Here is an 18,358-nt window from a genome sequence, read left to right as displayed (position 1 = left end):
TGAAGTTACTCTACAGGACATGAGATTTGAACCTAGGACCTTACAATCATGGGTGCCCATCTAGCCCTGTTGCATGTGTCTTTTCCCTGTTTGGCCAACAGTTCCTGCTTTAGAATTTAGAATTTGGTGATCAGTGATCATTGTTGACACACCACAGCACACAGTGCACATCAACGAAATGTGTCCTCTGCATTTAACCTATATGTGACATTGTAGCTAATTCAGTTTTCGAATTTCAGTTACTGTAATTACTCAGTCATCGGCGTGATGGAAATCACAAGATCGTATGATGGTGAAAACATCCAGTGGCAGATTTTTCTAACGCTTGCTGTGAGAACTGACTCACCTCTGCCATATCAGGAAGTTCATTTGCAAATGAAACTGAAATAGCATGCCACACCAATGGGCATGTGACTGTGCTTTATAAAGAGCTATTTTTCTATTGCTAAGCTGCATCTCACTTGAGTTAATATCACACACATTCTTTTTTGTATGTGCCTCCTTCCTGCTTCAGCACTTAAAACTCATATTAATGACAGCAGATGATCAGAAAGCGGTAATTCATTTATAAATGTTCCAGTTTAATGATACAGTAATTGTAGATGTGCTTGGTTACCTGTTTACTGACATGGTTATATTGCAAATTTGTGCACATGCCATTAATGTCACAGCATTGCTCCTTCTGTATCAAACTGGAAGGGCTTTCGAAGGTGTTAGCTTTCACACCACTGGTGGAACTATAGGCAGTGCAGCCAGTGCAGCCACACTGGAGCCCACAGAAACAGGAGACCCCATGGGGGTTTGATAGACCCCTTTTGTTGGGAGGAACAGGAAGCTATTGATCTATTAGTTTAAATTGCCGAAGCATGTTACATTGCATCATAAACCGCTGGACAGCAAACTATATATATATATATAATTTTGCTTTTTCTATGACAAGACTATAAAAGTTAATACGGTATACCTTAAGGATATTTCACAAAAAACATTCTATACATTTGTAACATTTAATGGTTGAGGGTCAGACGCTTTGTTTGTCCAAATGGACATGTGTCCAGAAATGAGAAGCCACAGCACCCCCCCAACCCCCCCCCGGCGAAAAAAAATTTGGCACTGGAATCCATTGAAAGAAGCTTATGCCACTAGTTCTCCACAAATAATGACAGTAACAGAAGTGCGGCACAAAGAAATATCCCATTTACTTTTGTTGTTTCTGCTTATTCTACTGATTTATATAATCGCTTGGTGAATTCTGTCTGGAATAAAATAAAAAGAAGAAGACTGCAAAGTTAAGGACTTCTTTGTGATCAGTTTGGACATCACCACCCTACAAGCATCGTCCCCAAGGAGTCTCATTGATCCATCACTGAAGATCTACGGCTCCAGGGATGTCTGGGGGCTCGGTGTCGTTGGCTGAGGATGGCCGATGTAGGAATATATACCCTCATTTTGCTGCTCCTGGCTTGGACTGGAGAGTGAGGGGGGCTGGCTTCCTTGTAGCGTGTAGACACAAGTCGCATTAGTTTCTTCCTAAGGAGACAGATCCCAAAAGTGATTTAACTGCCACACATTCAAGGCAGTTTGTTGGCTCAAAGTACCGCACGGCATCAAATGTAGTTATTTTTCTCATTACTTTTATTATTACGGAAGTCATTCATAATCCGGCGACTGCCTGCGATTTCAACACGTTGGCCTATATACATATTTCAGCAGACTAAAAAGATGGTAGGCAAGTGGTGTGGGTTAGAGCAATGCTGAAAATACCTCCGCCATGTACAGAGGACTGGGTCAGAGGGACTTTAGGCTTTATGTGCCTCGCCCACGGTAATATAACCACATGAGTTTCGGTGTGAATGTGGTTGTGAATGTGCCTCCTTCTTTCTGCTCTTAAAACCATGATAACAGAAGATTTTCCATCTGGACATCCTCATTACCCTTGGAAGCCTAATTTATTTTTTTGCCAAGTGCATTGTGGACTCAGTAACACTATCTATGAATCGCTTGTCTATGAAAATCTATGAACACATTCACAACGCATTATAATGTGTTCATAAAGCAGTATAAACAAATAAAATATCTATAAATCCTTATGGAAAGATATAACACATTATAGCCCTGTTTATTATGCATTATGAATGCTTATCTACAATGCACTATAGATGCCTTCATAATGCAGTACAAAGCATCCTTAATTCTTATACCGACCATTATAATGCATTATAGTGACAGCTTCACTGGAGATTATGAAGTATTATATTCAACACCATAATGTCTTATGAAGATGCTGAAATGCTTTACTAATTCTTATACCAGTCATTATAATGCATTATGAAGGTATCTATAATGCACTACACATTACAGCTTTAATTGTTACTGTATGATGTCCACCCATGATATTTAAAAGGCATGACCTTTTCTGAATACTTTATTTTATAATGTGAATATTCTAACTAATGATTTTGTATGAAAATGTTCCACTCTAAAAAGGGACTCGGAATCCCAACCTTGGTGGTGCAAGTCAGTAGCACTGCCCACTAAACCACTGTGCCACCCATAGGAGTGTCCAAATTCACACACTGCAGACAGCACAACGCAAATCCTCATTCACTGCCAGTGGAATTCACCTTGGGTTCTCCGATTGTTTCATATACGTGATGATCTGTGGGTAAGAGATACGTCCTTTTTATTTAAAACATTTGAGCAATTAGTAGAAATCAATCTCAGTGACTGATTGTCCTGAGTCAGTATCACGTTTATAAAAAAAAGAATTAAAAATATATCACATTCAATTGATACAAACCAGAAGTGTCGTCTGGGAGCGTGTAAGCACACTCTGTCGCACTCGTATACCGGGTCTTTTGTGATTGTGCTGTTGCTGTCTTGTTACCTAGAGAAAGTTTCCGGCACCATTTCTGATTACTGAGTTTCTATTCTGTTTGCAGTGCCAAAGTACTTTTGCTGTTCTTGACCACCACTTGTGCTGGTGAGGAACTAACATGTTCTTAGGGGGAGCAGCTTCTTACCTTCAGTCGTCTGATCTTTCCTGCAATGGCCTGTGGAATTTTGGGAAAAATTAGAGGTCCAGTTAAACTCGGGACTTAGGCGATGAAATGCAGCAGGAAAAACAGAATTCAGAGGTGGGGTCCATGCCTCTGAGGCACTGCTATCAGTATACCTAACAAACAGGGTTAACAATTTATAATACTAACGATGAATCTGAGAATTGGTACTCTGACAGATACTCTTACCCAGATTGCATTTCCTCAGGCAAATGATGGAAAAAACAATAAAAATGATAGCTGCAGAGGCAATTAATGCTATGACAACCCTATCTTGCAGGGTTGCAGTGGATGTAGTACTTTCTCCGCACAAAGGCATGTCCTCACCTAAAACAGAGCAAAATGTCACATGATGATTTGGGCACCATCAACATTGATCCCGAAGAAGCATAACTCGTACTCGCATAAACTTTTCAGGACCGGGTTACCATGCAGCGTTTGGTTATGATTATTGCAGTATCCATGGTACACAGTTGTTAATTTATGTTATTATATTCCACCACCTTCTTGATGACTGTACTTCTATGTTTCTTATTTAGAACCACATTGATTACATGTCAATAATTTTGATAGATGTACATGAAGACCAGGGGCCTGTACTACGAAGCAGGGTAACTGACTTATCGGGGTAACTTGTCGGATTTAAGGTAGTCTGGGCAAAATGTAAGTGAACGAATATGAAGTCCATTTAAACTGTGGTACCTTAAATCCGACAAGTTACCCCGATAAGCCAGTAACCCCATTTCGTACAGTAGTACAGGCCACAGGTGTGACAGGAACTAGTTGAGATTCACCCCATCCAGTTCTCACCAGTAAGGCGGATGTGAGCCTCTTTCTCACTCCGGCCATCAGTCACCAAGCAGGTGTAGGTCCGGCACTCTTCCACAGTCATATTATTCAAGAGCAAAGTCTGGTTTCCCTCGCTCAAAGTGTATCTGCCATTCAGAGAGAGAGGCTGCCCATTCTGCAGCCACCTCCTGAGTATGTCGCCTGCTGCTGTGTCGTATTTGCAGGTTAGTGTCCGATGAGAATCGTTTACGTGGATGTGGATCTTGGGAGGGGCTGCATAAATGAGAACATAGCTGAAGACTGACAGCACTGTAGTGATGATGTATTACAATAACACACAAACAGATCGTATTTGGAAAAAGGGCTAAATAAGAATGCATGTGTTATATGTATTTATGCTGGTTTTTTAATTGAAATCTTATTCTCATCCATCCATAGCACCATCTATCCGTATACGGTGGCAGTGTTTTATACGATTAAGAGATTCAGTTATAGATATATAGATATAGTATTATGTGTAAAGTTAGAACTGTCTAGTGACATTTATTTAATACACCGTAGTCCTCTTTCTTCACTTTATCCAAGATCGGGATACAACTGTTAAAATCATTGGCACTAACAGTTCAGGCACGAATAGCAGCGTTATTAGATATTATTACAGAAAACAGGTGGTTGTACTTACTATTGACCCATAAGGTAATATTGTAAGATAGTATTGTAGCATTTTTATATTCCAGGCTTGCCTCATAAACACCTTCATCTTTTTTCTGTACCTCATAGAAGATCAGGCTTTGATTATTGAAATGATACTTGATACGGCCTTGATATGACGAATAATACTTTGTATCATTATAGACTACATGAAGAAGAACTTTATGTGTTTCCTTTTCATGTTTCCTCCATGTCATACTATAGATTTTATTAGTTTGGTTTATATCACAGAATTGTGATGACAGCACAGCCTTTTCATGAAGTTCAGCTGAAACGTCTCTTCCGTGCACTGATGTGTTTTGGGCTATAAGACAAGGGTAGCACAAACAAGGGTGAACAAATGCTTTCATACGGGACGTTAAATGTGCAAACATGAAAGCATTCAATAAATTAAAACCAGCAGAAAGAACTGACATAAACTTTCTTTCTGTAGCATAGTGACCATAATGATTATTTTAAAGATACTGCTTTAAAACAAGTTTTTTCATATTAATTTGATTAATAACACCACTAATCATCAACACCAACAGCCAATCCTTAACAAACAAAATACTCAATATGCAAGAATGCATGTTATCATCAGTTCTTTCTTCTGTTATAATTATCTCTGGAACCTCAGTGGATCGAAGCCTCATTGCACTTCATAACAGTATTACTGCGTCTTCGTCTTGCAGTCTGTGACTTAAAAATGTTTCTCAGCTTAAAGAACCCAAGTTAGAACCTCACCAAAAAGCACAGAAATGTAAATGCACATGTACAGACTTGTAGATAATGATAAAAGAGCTTGAGTTATGTAGATTATTACAGTTGATATTAAAAAAGCAACCTTAGCTTAGCTAGCACGCTGCCTGCTGCCTGTGTAAATAAGCTGGACATAATAATAAATTAAAGTTATGATGTTGACTGACCTGTTTTGACGGTGCATAGAAGCAAGATGAGATATAGCAGCACCGTGGCAGGAATCCACAGCGTTTCAGGTGTCAGCATACATTTGAGCTTCATAATAACCTCACCTGGCATCATTGTATTTTACAGAGAAACCCTTCTAAAGCTCCTGTACAACATGAAACTCCTGTAGATATGTGTGCTCTTCTCATCTCTGAGTGCTCATCAGTTGCTTCATTCAAGGACTAAAGCACGGTTAAAAATGAAACCTCTCCTAGCTATACTGAGAGCCCTGGGCCAATGTGCTGATCTTCTTCCTACACCACTTCTTCAAATCTGGTTAGGTTTGTAGACGGTGATGCAGAGCACAGTCAGCATGTTCTTCTCTTGCTCTTTCTCTGACAGAAAGTCATAGGAGGCCTATGACTGTATATACACAGACATTAAACAACAGTGTTTATACCACCAAAGCTAACACAGTCACACAACAAAAGTAAAAACATCAAACCAGCAAACCTTGGTTGAACTAACTGCATTTGAGATGACACAAGAAGCCAGTTAATCTCCAGCGTTTATCAGATGTGATGATTGTCATTATTCCAGATTAAAATTGGTAACTCCTGTAAGCCTCTGTTACAAGTAACTCAATAATGGGCAACACAGAATCAATCTAGAGAATACTTTGTGGAAACGGTTGTATATATCTCCAGTCAAGATCTGTATCACAAAGAACTGGAAGTCATATCACAGTACCAAAACCATGCAAAAATCAGGTCCTAATCTAGTCAAAAACCCACACTGAGGCTTGCTTGTTCTATGCAAAACAGCACTCTGTGAATTCTTGAATCTACAATGAAAAAAATACTTTGCAGTCTGATGAAACCTGAAGAATATTTTTACCACAATGTAGAGAGTTACTTGAAGAAAGCCTGCTGCTTTCTGGCAGAAAACTGACATTGGGAGAAGCACTTTACATTGCAGCAGGACAGTGACCCAAAGTACCCTGCTGAGTGGCTGAAGGTACAGTAAGGTATACTTCCTGATGTGGTACAGTTACTGCCCTTACCATTCATTATATACAAACATGCAGATATATTTTGATGGAAATCTCAGTGTATCTATTTTGAATATGTAGAGGTAATAAAACACGATAGCTAACCACATGACTTAATGTTATTTAGGAAAATTCTGAACATATATCGGATTCAAAACTATTCATATCCTGTAAATGCATTGACATGTTTCATGTAAAATCTAGATGGAACTTTCCATGAGAAAGTTGTGCCATGCTTCATCGTGGTCTTTGTTAACATAAATAGTATAGTATTCAGGAATTCAGTGTGTTGTTTGAATTGTCTGGTCTTCATCTTAGTGTGGTCCTAGATGTTTTATCATCTATGCTTGCTTTTGTAAGAGATCTTGAGATGTTTTTTTGTATTTTTAAATGAGATGTTTTTGTATGTATTTTTTAATAAATTTTAGATGTAGCTATTCATAAAGAAGGTTAAAATGCTAGTATGACTCCTACTGAAAAAAATTTGTACCTTGGCAGTGTAATTATAAAACTTAGTCCTAGGCTAAAACTGACGTGTTTGCTTCAGTTTTGCTTCAACCAAATGATCTAGTTTCAAGAAATGAAAGTGGAAAAAAGAAGACCACTGACATAGCCAAATACCGTAACTGAAGGGGAGAAAATATCTGACCACACTAAACTCCTGCTGCTCCTAGGACAAAAACAGTAGCTGAAGGCCTCGCTGCCCTAGGAGAAATCCATGCAACACTTGTTCTTCATTGTGGAGCTGCAGCTCACTGATTGAATACATAGACTCAGTCACAGATGTTAAAGAGTATGCAGCTACAACATCATGCTGATATTTGTGATCCTACAAAGAGGACAAAGACTTTTACAAACCAAAAGCCAAGTGCATCAATCTCTTAAAGAGAGATTGGTCAAACAGCTGATACTTTAATGGTCTGAGGCCCAGTGCAGCCAGGTGTAACCTGGAGAGTACCATCAGACACACAAAGCGGAATCAGAACGCAGGATAGAACCACAGAGTGCAGGTACCAAAGCAACTCGATTACACTTTCTCATGTCACACTAACTGATCATCTGAATAACGTTCTGCGACACATGGACTTGGCAGAGTGAAGCAATGGAATTTATGCTGCAGCTGCCTGAACAGGATGTGGGGAGGACTTTCAGGAAGGTCAAAGCCTGCGGAGCTGACAACCCTGAAGATATAACTTCCTGTGCTGTCTTCTGTACTTTGACAAGTCTACAAACGCTGAAAACATCAAGGGTGCCCATGCCTGAATGGCTATTGATGTAGCACCACAGTGGTCATGAAGTGCAGGTCAAACAGGCCAATGGATGATGCTGGAGCTCGACACCACTAGTGAACAGCTGGACAACTGGCACTCACCAACTCTCCACTGGGTCATGACTGGCAGAATTGGATGGTGACAGGGGCGCAGTAAGGGCATGGGTACCAGGGCAGATTCAGGGGGGCAGCACTTTACAAGAGCGCTTGAAAACATTAAATTATAAAATTACATGATGTAAGTGAGGGTGGGGAACTCAAGGCTGGACTTTCACTTCATGCATGACATGATGCCAGAATCTGAATGACCAAGTCATGAAGTTTGCAGATGATACCGCAGTAATTGGTCTTATCACCAATAATGATGAATCCTCACAGAGGAGCGAGGCGGTGGAGCTTGTGTTACAACCACAAATCGCACCTTGAATATCAATAAAACAATAGAGGTCATTGTGGACTTCAGGAGGCCAAGCCGGAATCACACACTAATCACCACTGATGGATCTTCTGTGGAAACTGCCAGAAACTTCAGGTTTCTCAGCTTCTATGACCAGCAGGACTGGCTCAATTTTCACAAAAACCTTGGGGTGATGAAATGCGATTTGGATTTCCGGTCCAGCTCACTATAGAGCTGTATCAAATCAAAACCCCCATAGAGGGTCAAATTTAGAAGGAATTCAGTGTCTCAAATCGAAACTCCCATCACATCACTTAAAACTGTAATGTTTTTTCAAGTACATGTTTGTCTCAGAAGGTTTTTGAACATGATATTATTTCAAAAGTAGATCACTACGTGTGAAATTGATGCAAATCATCTCCAATCAGAGCTAAATCCAATATATAGAATTATTGCTAAGTTGAACCATATCAAACCATGGGCCTAGATGCACATTGTGCTGCCTCAGGGAGAGATGCATGACCGGAACCTTCACTTCCTGTGATGGGGGACCACACATCAGCTTCTACTGCAATATCATGGAAAGTGTCACCAATAGTTCTACAGTGTGCTGTGGTTGAGGCACCGCTCAAAACAGGAAGGCATTACAGGAGGTTATAAAGTTTGCTCAGAAGATCATAGAAACTGCCATGTATCGAATTGATACTCATCGATTACCACTGCAGCAAAGCAGACACTGACTTCCCAGGCTCAAACCACCCTGAACATACACCCATGAATTATTCTCAATGATTTAATGCAGACTGTTGTAATACTTCTTGCTCTAGCACTTTATGTAAATAGTAATTTTTGCATGTCAGTTGCCTATTTATTTGTATACTGTTGTTCTTTGTACGGTATGTGAATGATTGCATAAGCATGTCAATGCACTCATTGAACACGGCTAATAAAGCATCATGAAAGTTGAACCTTCAAGACAAGGGAATAGTTGGAGGAAGACAGCTCAAGGCAGAAAACTGCAATGCAGTGAAGGGAAAATACAGGAAATCACTTTGCAACTTCAGATGAGCAGAAATTTACCAGATTGGCTGGTGAATTGGGAGGTTCCATGGTCATAAACAGAAAGTAGATGAATCCTGCAACAGAGAGTGTAATGACCCAATAATCAAGGAGGACCTCAGATTCTGTGAAATGCTACTTTCGAGTGCTACGTGATTTCAGCCTGGGAAAGCTGAGGTGAAAACAGGCTAGATACATCATCAAGAAGCACACTTTTTGGACCATGCTGTTTCATACTGAGCGTAGCAGGGAAGATCTTCATGGCTGTTATAGGTGACTAACATGCTGGAAAATCAGTACATACATAAAGCTGTACAAAAGACAAGATGAACAGGATTTCTGGTTGTTTGGACCACAGCAGGAGCCACTCCTAGATCAGAGAGATGGAGGAGCAGAAAACATTTCTGGAGATTAGACATCCTTCTTAGACCTTCCTAAAACATCATCTGCAATGTGGTCAACATAACCCTGAAACAATATCATGCACATCTAAAGACTCAAGAATTGTCTAAAACATTACTTCAGTAATTTCAGAATGCCAGTCATAGTAGGTTCCTATACAGTTGCAGCAATCAACCATAAAAGATCACCAAAAAGATAAACTGAAGATCATCAAAAGAGTAACAGCCATCGATATGGGCTGCTGCAGACAAAATGTCGGTACACAGGACTTTCATGCACAGCAAATCAAGCAACATTATCTTAAAAAGGAAGGATGGACGATTTACACATGCCTGCAGAGAAGCCAATGAAGATCTTGAGCATATGGTTTGACACAGAGAGTGCAGCAGAGCAAGTACAAGAAGATCAGCTATGAAAGTTAGACAAGAAGAGTTTCCTAATGAAGTAGAAGGCCTGCTGTAACTAGCATGCTATTCTGCCTCACTTTTCCTGGCTCTTGCAGAGTATCCATGACAACACTGAAGGCCATGGAAAGAAACACCAGTGGACAAGTGGGTATTGAGAGAATGGCTAGTAATCAACCACCGTAGCACTACCACTGAGGAACATAATGGTGGAGCTGAGTTTCACCATAGCCAAGACACGTCTTGCTCCTGCTTGAGTGTAAGGATGTGTGGTCTGAACAACTGGAATAGATGGGAAATGGCCAGCAGAAATCTAACTAGCCATTATGGGAACCCCAGGTACATGACAGATTGGGTTGGGATGCAGTAGGGAGCCCAGGTTTGGGGAGGACAAAAGCAGGAGCCACCACACATCAGAACAATAAATCAATATGGATTGTTCTATTTTCTAAGACCATAGAACGGAGATAGGTGTGGCACGCCCATCCTCATAAATATCACACGCCTGATGGCACCTCAACCACAATTTTTTGCAGGCACCAGGGAGACCTTTTGCAGTATATTACACGATATTATAAACACCATATTTAAGTGTACATAATATGATGAACAAAACAAACCGTATACACAAAATATTGTTAAAAACTTTTAGAAGAATGATTCTGTTTCTTTACCTAGTGGTTAAAGTGACATTTTAATAATGATACTAAAACTAGGTCATGACTATTTACACTGTCAAACTGCTCTCGCATACAAGCTGTCTCGTCTCATTACTGATCTTTGATTTCAGCCCTTGACATATACTTTGACCTCAAGCTCTCGAAACCTCCTCCTGTCTAGCAGTTCACATGGCTGCAAACTCCTATCTTTAGCCTTCTTTTAAAGACTTCTTCAGTGGTGAGTAATCTTACTGCAAATGTTTTTTGAGTTAGTCTTAACTTATGATCATGCAACCAGTTCAATATTTGGCAGCAAAGAAAATCTGGAAAAAATATCGATACATTTCACACCAAAGATTAAATTAAACTAAATTAAGAACAAAATGAATAAACTGAGCCAAACACATTGATTCCAGCTTATAAGTGGAGGAAAGGTGTCTTTACTTCTTTAAATAGCACTATCTTAACTAAAATGGCATTATCAGTGAGTTAGACACAAACTGAACAGAAATTTTATTAAACAATATATGCAAATTCAAAGGATTCTTATATATATATATATAAAAAAACAAGTTTAGAGGGCTAAAGCTTTGTAGATTTACAGATGCCTATATATTCTATTTCCATCAATTCTGCAAAGTTAAGGAAACAAAAGCCTTGGTGTAAAGCAAGAATCTCAATATCATCTGCACCTGAGGTTTGAGGCAAAACATTTCAATGCTCTCTCTAAGCCCATATAATAAATTGTTTTCATTCTCAACAGTCCACCAAACACCAATGCCTCTTCCAACACAACCATTAATCCATAAAGTACAAATGGAGTACAGATAACTTAAATATTCAGATGTAGTGTATTATTAAAAAATATATAATTAAAATTGTCTGTAGTTTGGAACATTTCGATATGCGTGAGACCACCGACAATGAAAGTTGTCCCTGCTGAAAAAAAACTGAGCAGCTTCTTCTCAAGAAACTTCACACTCAGGGGCTGGACTGTTTCAGAAAGGCTGCGACTCGGAATCGCCAGGCCCGGAGCGTGGGGCCGATGGTGTGCGAGTCTTTTGACCTTCTGCCAGGGCTTTGAAGTGCTGGAACAAAACAACAACATTTTACAATGAACGCAAGCACAGCTCCATCCAAGACCAACAGAGCCCGGCTTTAAGCTGACCTCCCCAAATTATAACATATCTCCTTTATATTATCAGGTCTTCATTTACAGAGAAGCATACTGTGTTACAAAAAAAGAAACCACAGGTGTAAAATTACTCAAGCTTTTACACAAACACAGGTACCCAATTAATAAAAAAGGGGCTATCACAGTTTATTAAGAATTTTCATACCTAGTGCTGCAATTACAGGTATAAACTTTTTATTTGACAAATATCCAAATTTTATATACAGTATATGAAACTGTTTGGATTTCGTAACATTTTAGCAAAAATTCAATATGAAAATACAGACACTCCTCAACTAATGGCCGAGGTCTGTTCCTATGACTAGGGCGTTAAGTGAATGGCTCGATAAGCCAGGAGCTGCCCCTTACTGATATTTCAAGCATATGGTTCTGGTAGTCGGATTGTGTCAGCCATCTTTAGGTATTGTTTTAATGTCACCTTTGCACAATTTATAACATTTTTAGTATATTAATAAATGTTTATACAGAAGTGCAAGTCTGTATATGTATACATTCATGTTTACTTAACATATATTTACAGTGTGCAAATCGATTTTAATTATTCAGAATAAAGAAAAGGCCCAAAGGAAACTCCAACTTGATAACTTTGTTTTAATGTGCATATCTCGAGTTCATGAAATTGACAAACAAAATTTTTCGCTGATTTTACGCTTGTCGCTGATACTCTGATTATACACGTTGAATCTCCGGCAATACAAATTTAAAGGCGAAATATGTAGTCTTAGAGATAACAAACATTAGTGTAGTGATTACAGACTGACTGCGGCAACGAGACTGAGACTGAGAAAGGGTGATGTGAGATGAGATGCTTGATGCTGGGACGCCACACTGCCGTTTCCACGACCACAGTTCTCATACAGCGTACAATACTGACTTGTCAGAGAGCTGGTCATATGTCCGGGCGGTCGTTAAACAAGTCGGTTGTTAAGTGAGGAGTGTCAACATTAACATTTTATATATACTTGCAGAATTATTTTGACTAAAGTTACTAGTGTCAATTTTTTTTTTATTTCCATTAGAATACTGCTTCATTTAACTTGTAACAAACGCTCCACATTTATGTACTACCTGTGAATTCTTGAACTCTGAATAGAGTGTGAACAGCACGTGGAGGGACTGGATGCGGCTCTTGTATATTGGAATGTCCAAGATGCCTACAAAAAAGACACAAAGCGAATGACCCTCCCCTCTTTTGGAGATGCCAGTGAAGGAAATGCGTAAGAAAACAAACAAACAAACAAACAAACAAACAAACATACCACATATGATGTCGATGTACTCTGCCAAGTCACAGTTAATGTCTGCGGTGGGCAGAGTGACCTAACAAAAGGAACCCGGGAGAGAGCGCCAGTGAATTCAAAACATACCTAATACAATATAAATTATGCTATTTTACATTTGTTAAACTGATAAAAAAGCACTAAATATTTGAACATGTTATTCTGGCATTAGTTTATGTATTGTGTTGTATGTTGCTTTATACCCCTGTATTTGGGACTAAAGAACAGTTCAGAAATAACATTTATACATATTTAACTCTAAATTCTGCACCTGCATAGCAAAACAGAAAGATCTAAGAAGAGCAAAAAGAAGAAGAGCAAAAGCTGATTTAGCCATACATAATCTAAAGCAGTATTTCCCAACGGGTCCCCCCTATCGGAAGCTGTGAGGGAGCAAAAACATGGACAGCCTGGGGGGGGTCACTAAATACGACCATCTTACCTTCCCAAGAAGCTCCTCAAACTCAAGAGGCCATTCCTGCATCAAGGTGTCGATATCAGGCATTGGCCTAAACAGAGAGCAGCACAGTGACCTTACATCCAGCCATGTGACACAAAACACTGCATCCAAGGACACTTACCTGGTGTAGTGTACCGTGGCAGGAGGTTTAGAGCGATGAAGCTCACTGATGCTCTCAATCCAGTTCTCGATCGCTTTGGAATTCTTCTCTGGGTTTTCGAGGCTCTTCACCTTAACTTCCTGGAAGTTTTAGAGAGAGAGAATTGCAGCTGTTGCTTTGTAAGCCAGTGTGGGGAGTTCATCCCTGTCTGATACTGGCTAGAGACACACTTAGACTCACGGTAATGTTGTGCTGCTTGCTGTTCTCCGAGAGCCAAAGAGACAGCACCGTTGGGTCTGACTGCTTGGTACAGGGTTCATCCAGAACCAAGAGGCCCAGGTTATCAGGTTTGCCATCTGGACGTGGAACCTGAAATCCAGTCAACCGAGTCACATTCAGTTATGGGGAAAATAGCAGGCTGAACTTGGAAGGATGAAAAAACATCTGAAGGCAGAAAGAATAAGAAATTCCTCCATGTTCAGTTTAAAGAATGTGATGGCTCACCTTCAGAAAAGCATCAATGTCACCCACTGCAGGGATGAAGTCAGGTATGAAAGGTTTCAGCTTGTGGTCCAGCTCAATGGTCGGAGGCGTGTACCTAAAACGTAATATCAAGGTACTTCTCACATCAAGCCCAATCAGAAAAATTCTGATAATTCTTAAGAAAAATTGAGGAAAAACAAATGCATTGCTTGACATTTCAAATTCACAACCCTGGAGGTGTGAGTCAAAAATTTAGGAAACCCCTCAACAAGACATCATTCTGCAGAGAAAGTAAAAGACCACTCCTTTTTCAATTTTCATTCTTGTTTCCTCTCAACTAGCCTAGGAACTCTCTGGGTTGTGTGATTTTACTCACCGAGTGATGTACTGAAACAGCTCTTTGATCTCAGCGCTAACTGGGAGGTGGTCATAATCAGCCGGGTCATATGCCCTGTGATGAGGCAAGCACACCATAATGAAATCACACTCAGAATGCATTACATTTAGCAAACACTTTAATCCAAAGTGACATATACGTTTTTGAGACAGCAGGGTCAGTAAGTCCCTAGAGTAATTAGGGGCTAAGAGCCCAATGCTGAGATCACTCTGCTGGCAACAGGACATGGCAACATTCCGATCACAGGCACAGCATCCTATACCACTGAGCCACACACTGCCCATGAATACAGCTTCCCTTTAAGGCCAAATAAATTCTTTTGGAGTTCATGGCCCACACACTGTATGCACATCTCAAGTTTTACCATAGTCGTACATTGTTCTGCACTTGCTTATTCTTTAATTTATTACCTTCACTACTGGCTTTTATTTATATATTTATTGTCTTTTTACTTATATTATCATTTGTTGTATTTCTTTCTGAACTATTATACCCAGTACTACTATACCACTATAAAGACTTCTATTCCGATGGGATCAGTAAATGCCCATCTTATCACGGGAACATTTCGGCATGAAGAACAAAAGAAGCATGACAATAGCAATGTTGTACCACAGTGGATCCATTATGCTTATATATAAATTTAATTCCTCTCTGGACTCCACTCACTCTGACTCATCAAGATGGCTCCTATTTTGATAGGATGAAGACTCTTTCATTGTACTGTATCAATATAATGTTTTGTGAAGTGGCAATAAGATCTATCAAATATCAAAGAACAAAAAGTAAACAGAGTAAATAATTACAAATCGATTAATCCTGTTCACAAGGATAAGCCTCTATCTCATCCTTTTCTTTGCTGTCACTAAGCAACACTGCTATAGTTTTGGTGCAATTTGTCTCAAAATTTCATCAGGTCCAGATTTTCACCCATACAATGACCCTGCAAAGATTGGAAAACATCAGCAAAATAATTGTTTGAGTTATCATGCTCAGAAGATCAATTGTCTGAGCTGGTCTTCTCTTTCCTATTACTATGCAGCGCTGCTTCAATCTCGGTGAAATTTATCACAAAATTTGAGTAGGACCAGATCTTCAGCCTTACAACATGGCAGCAAAGGTTGAAAAATATCTGTCGAATACTTTTTGAGTTATTTTGCTAATGGTATCAAATGTCTGAAACTACCCTTTTTTGTTATCACTATGCAGCACTGCTTCAGTTTTGGGGCGATATATGTCACCCCTACAATGTGCCTCCAAAGTTTACATAAGATCTGTACACTACCTTTAAAGTTAGTGTTCACAATACTAAGTGTCTTCTATAACTGTAGTTTCCTTCCTTTGTTGCCACACAACAATGCTGCTAAAACTGAAACAGCAATTTGTCTAAATATAAAACCACGTGTAGATCTTCACCCATATGTTTTTGTGAAGCAGTAATAAGATGCATCAAATTATTTTTTGACTGATTACATTTACAAAGGTCAAATGTCATCTGCTTGTACCCTTCCATCTTCAATTTAAGAGTGATCTGTCTCAAAATGTAACCAGTTCCAGGTTGGTACCCAAACAATGCCTCTAGTTTGAAAAAGATAAGACAATAACTCAAAAAGTTTTTGATGTAACAGGCTCAAAGGTCAAAACTGCCCTTTTTCCTATCAATATATGGCACCGGTTCCATTTTGGGGCAATCTGTCTCATAATTCAACCAGTTTTAGTCCATCATTGATACAGCGCCCATACAAAGTTTGGAAAAAATGAGCCAAACGGTTTCGAATAATTGGTTTACATACCAAAGTGTCTGCAGCAGCGATGGAGGCACACTGTTTAAACTGTATGTATTCCCTGAAGACTGAGAAATGCAATTAGAAGCACACTCATCCTTCTGAGTAAGTGATGCTTCTCTGAAGACATTTTATGTTTGTGTTTTTGGAAATCTTGCCCTATTCAAAATGCTGAGTAAACTATAATGCAAACATGAGTTGATAGTGTTAAAATGTAGCTACATCTTACCCTTCTGGAGCAGATACCTGGTCTCCTTCCTCTTCATCTGACTCTGTCTCATCTGAACCGTCATCATCATCGTCGTCGTCATCATCATCATCATCGTCATCTTCGTTATCGCTTAAGGCTCGCTGACCTCCTGGATCTGGTTCCTTCTTTTTGTGCTGTTTCACAACAGTCAGACTATTAAGTCAACCAAAACACTCAAGGAACCTCAGTTTTCATGCAGCTCATACGGACTAATATCACTGATAAACATTTACCAGTATTTCTACAAAAATCAATAAGTAAATGCATGAATTTAAGACGATGTAAAAACATTTACAGAAATGTATATTACATAAACAGCTATCGCATACCTTTGTTTCGTCTTCCATATCATCATTGCTTTGATTTGTCATGCCACCTTTCGGCCTCCTTGCTTTTCTGGAAACTGCTGTAGAGGAGTTACGGAGAGAAATGGTCAGAGTCTGTAGTCAGATCAGGGGCTAGGTCAAGTTTTTGAAGGTAGATTGGCATCGGGGCTAAAATCGACATCGAGCTAACGACGCCCATGGTCAGATTAAGAAGTTATTAATTTTTTGTAGTGTATAAATTAATAAAGACATATAAGAATAACCTGTCTGTCGGGGCGAAGGAGTGTACACGCTGGCGATCTCCTCTGAATCGTTCACATCCAGGCTTTCATCGTAATGCTGGTTAGCAATCAGTTTGGTCTGCCATCACCATAAATAAACGTACACACCGTTAAATACACAGGCACTACGCACTAAATATTGCGACGTATACCTTAAGGACATGTTTACTTTGTAATCATTTTGGTGGCAATGAACATGTTGAACGTTTAGCTATCTCGTTAAGTTATTAGATAACAGAAAACCAGCTCGTCAACGATTAGAGGCGTCCAATTAATACTCTTATTTAGCTACGGTACATATTTTACTAGGTATACTAGATATATTGTAGTGACGTGATGGTTTCGTCGTGTCGCTATTAAATACTCATACATATTCATCTTATTTGAAATGCGTGATAATTTGTCCTTGTCGGGATCTAAACACGATTTACTTGACAAAATAGCTGGCTACCTTCTGTCGCTGTGTTTTCTCCATGGAAGTGAAGCAGCTCGACGTCGCCCTGGGAAACCAAATCTCGCGATAACAGTAGATCCCTCGCGGTGCTGGTGTTCTGTCGAACCACGCATCCTATCGAAACGTGCTCTAAAGCTGTTCTGCGCACGCGCAGTAAGCATTTCGCCTCAAACTCGTTATAACACCGGTCTGCAGACGTAAGAAAACCGAGCGGAGAGTGAGTTTGCGCTGTCCGAACTCTTGCGTTTTTAGGCTTCATCCATTCACCCGTCCAGTTTTGATTGTTTATCCTAGTTAGGGTTGCAGGGCGCTTGAAGCCTATCGAAGGAATCACAGAGCACTAGGCTGTAGTACACCCTAAACGTAATGTTTGTGATTCACTTCGTAAATCATTTCCTGCGAAGTGCCTTAAAAAAGCAGAGTACTCACAACCACAAATTTCAAAAACTACCTAAAGCCACTTGATTTCCATGAACATGATTTGCAATGCAATTTTTTTTCCTCCACAATTGATTTCTTTGTTTGTTGCTTACTTTGTGACACTGTGGTGTACACATTTCAGAGGAGCTGACGACATAAAACTTTTCTCTCTCTCCATCGGTAGTCGCAATGGCAGAACAATCACCTAGTGAGTAACATTGGCCACACAGTGGGCTGTG

General features: G+C 39.6%; 2 protein-coding genes across 3 annotated transcripts; both read right to left on the bottom strand.

Moving 5' to 3' along the window:
- Nucleotides 1–560: 560 nt before the first annotated feature.
- LOC111855669 (uncharacterized) lies at nt 561–5,847 on the bottom strand. The gene is made up of 8 exons (XM_023834897.2): nt 5,468–5,847; nt 4,531–4,863; nt 3,870–4,121; nt 3,249–3,386; nt 3,024–3,053; nt 2,801–2,887; nt 2,625–2,659; nt 561–1,530 (listed from the first exon to the last, which is right to left on the bottom strand). The coding sequence occupies exons 1-8, from the start codon at nt 5,580–5,582 to the stop codon at nt 1,375–1,377; spliced, it is 1,146 nt and encodes a 381-aa protein (XP_023690665.2). The 5' UTR covers nt 5,583–5,847; the 3' UTR covers nt 561–1,374.
- Nucleotides 5,848–11,099: 5,252 nt separating this feature from the next.
- Nucleotides 11,100–17,834, bottom strand: ift46 (intraflagellar transport 46 homolog (Chlamydomonas)). 2 transcript variants are annotated; one of them, XM_023834865.2, is made up of 12 exons: nt 17,697–17,834; nt 17,228–17,324; nt 16,968–17,044; nt 16,618–16,772; nt 14,584–14,658; nt 14,229–14,322; nt 13,965–14,093; nt 13,746–13,864; nt 13,607–13,673; nt 13,144–13,204; nt 12,953–13,038; nt 11,100–11,777 (listed from the first exon to the last, which is right to left on the bottom strand). In XM_023834865.2, the coding sequence occupies exons 1-12, from the start codon at nt 17,718–17,720 to the stop codon at nt 11,688–11,690; spliced, it is 1,074 nt and encodes a 357-aa protein (XP_023690633.1). In that variant the 5' UTR covers nt 17,721–17,834; the 3' UTR covers nt 11,100–11,687. The 2 variants fall into 2 exon arrangements, with proteins under 2 accessions (XP_023690633.1, XP_023690634.1); XM_023834866.2 differs by having other exon boundaries at nt 16,968–17,041.
- Nucleotides 17,835–18,358: the final 524 nt, after the last annotated feature.

The sequence above is a fragment of the Paramormyrops kingsleyae genome, chromosome 6 (genome assembly GCF_048594095.1).
Source record: "Paramormyrops kingsleyae isolate MSU_618 chromosome 6, PKINGS_0.4, whole genome shotgun sequence".
NCBI lineage: Eukaryota > Metazoa > Chordata > Actinopteri > Osteoglossiformes > Mormyridae > Paramormyrops > Paramormyrops kingsleyae.
This window is presented reverse-complemented; position numbering and strand designations above follow the sequence as displayed.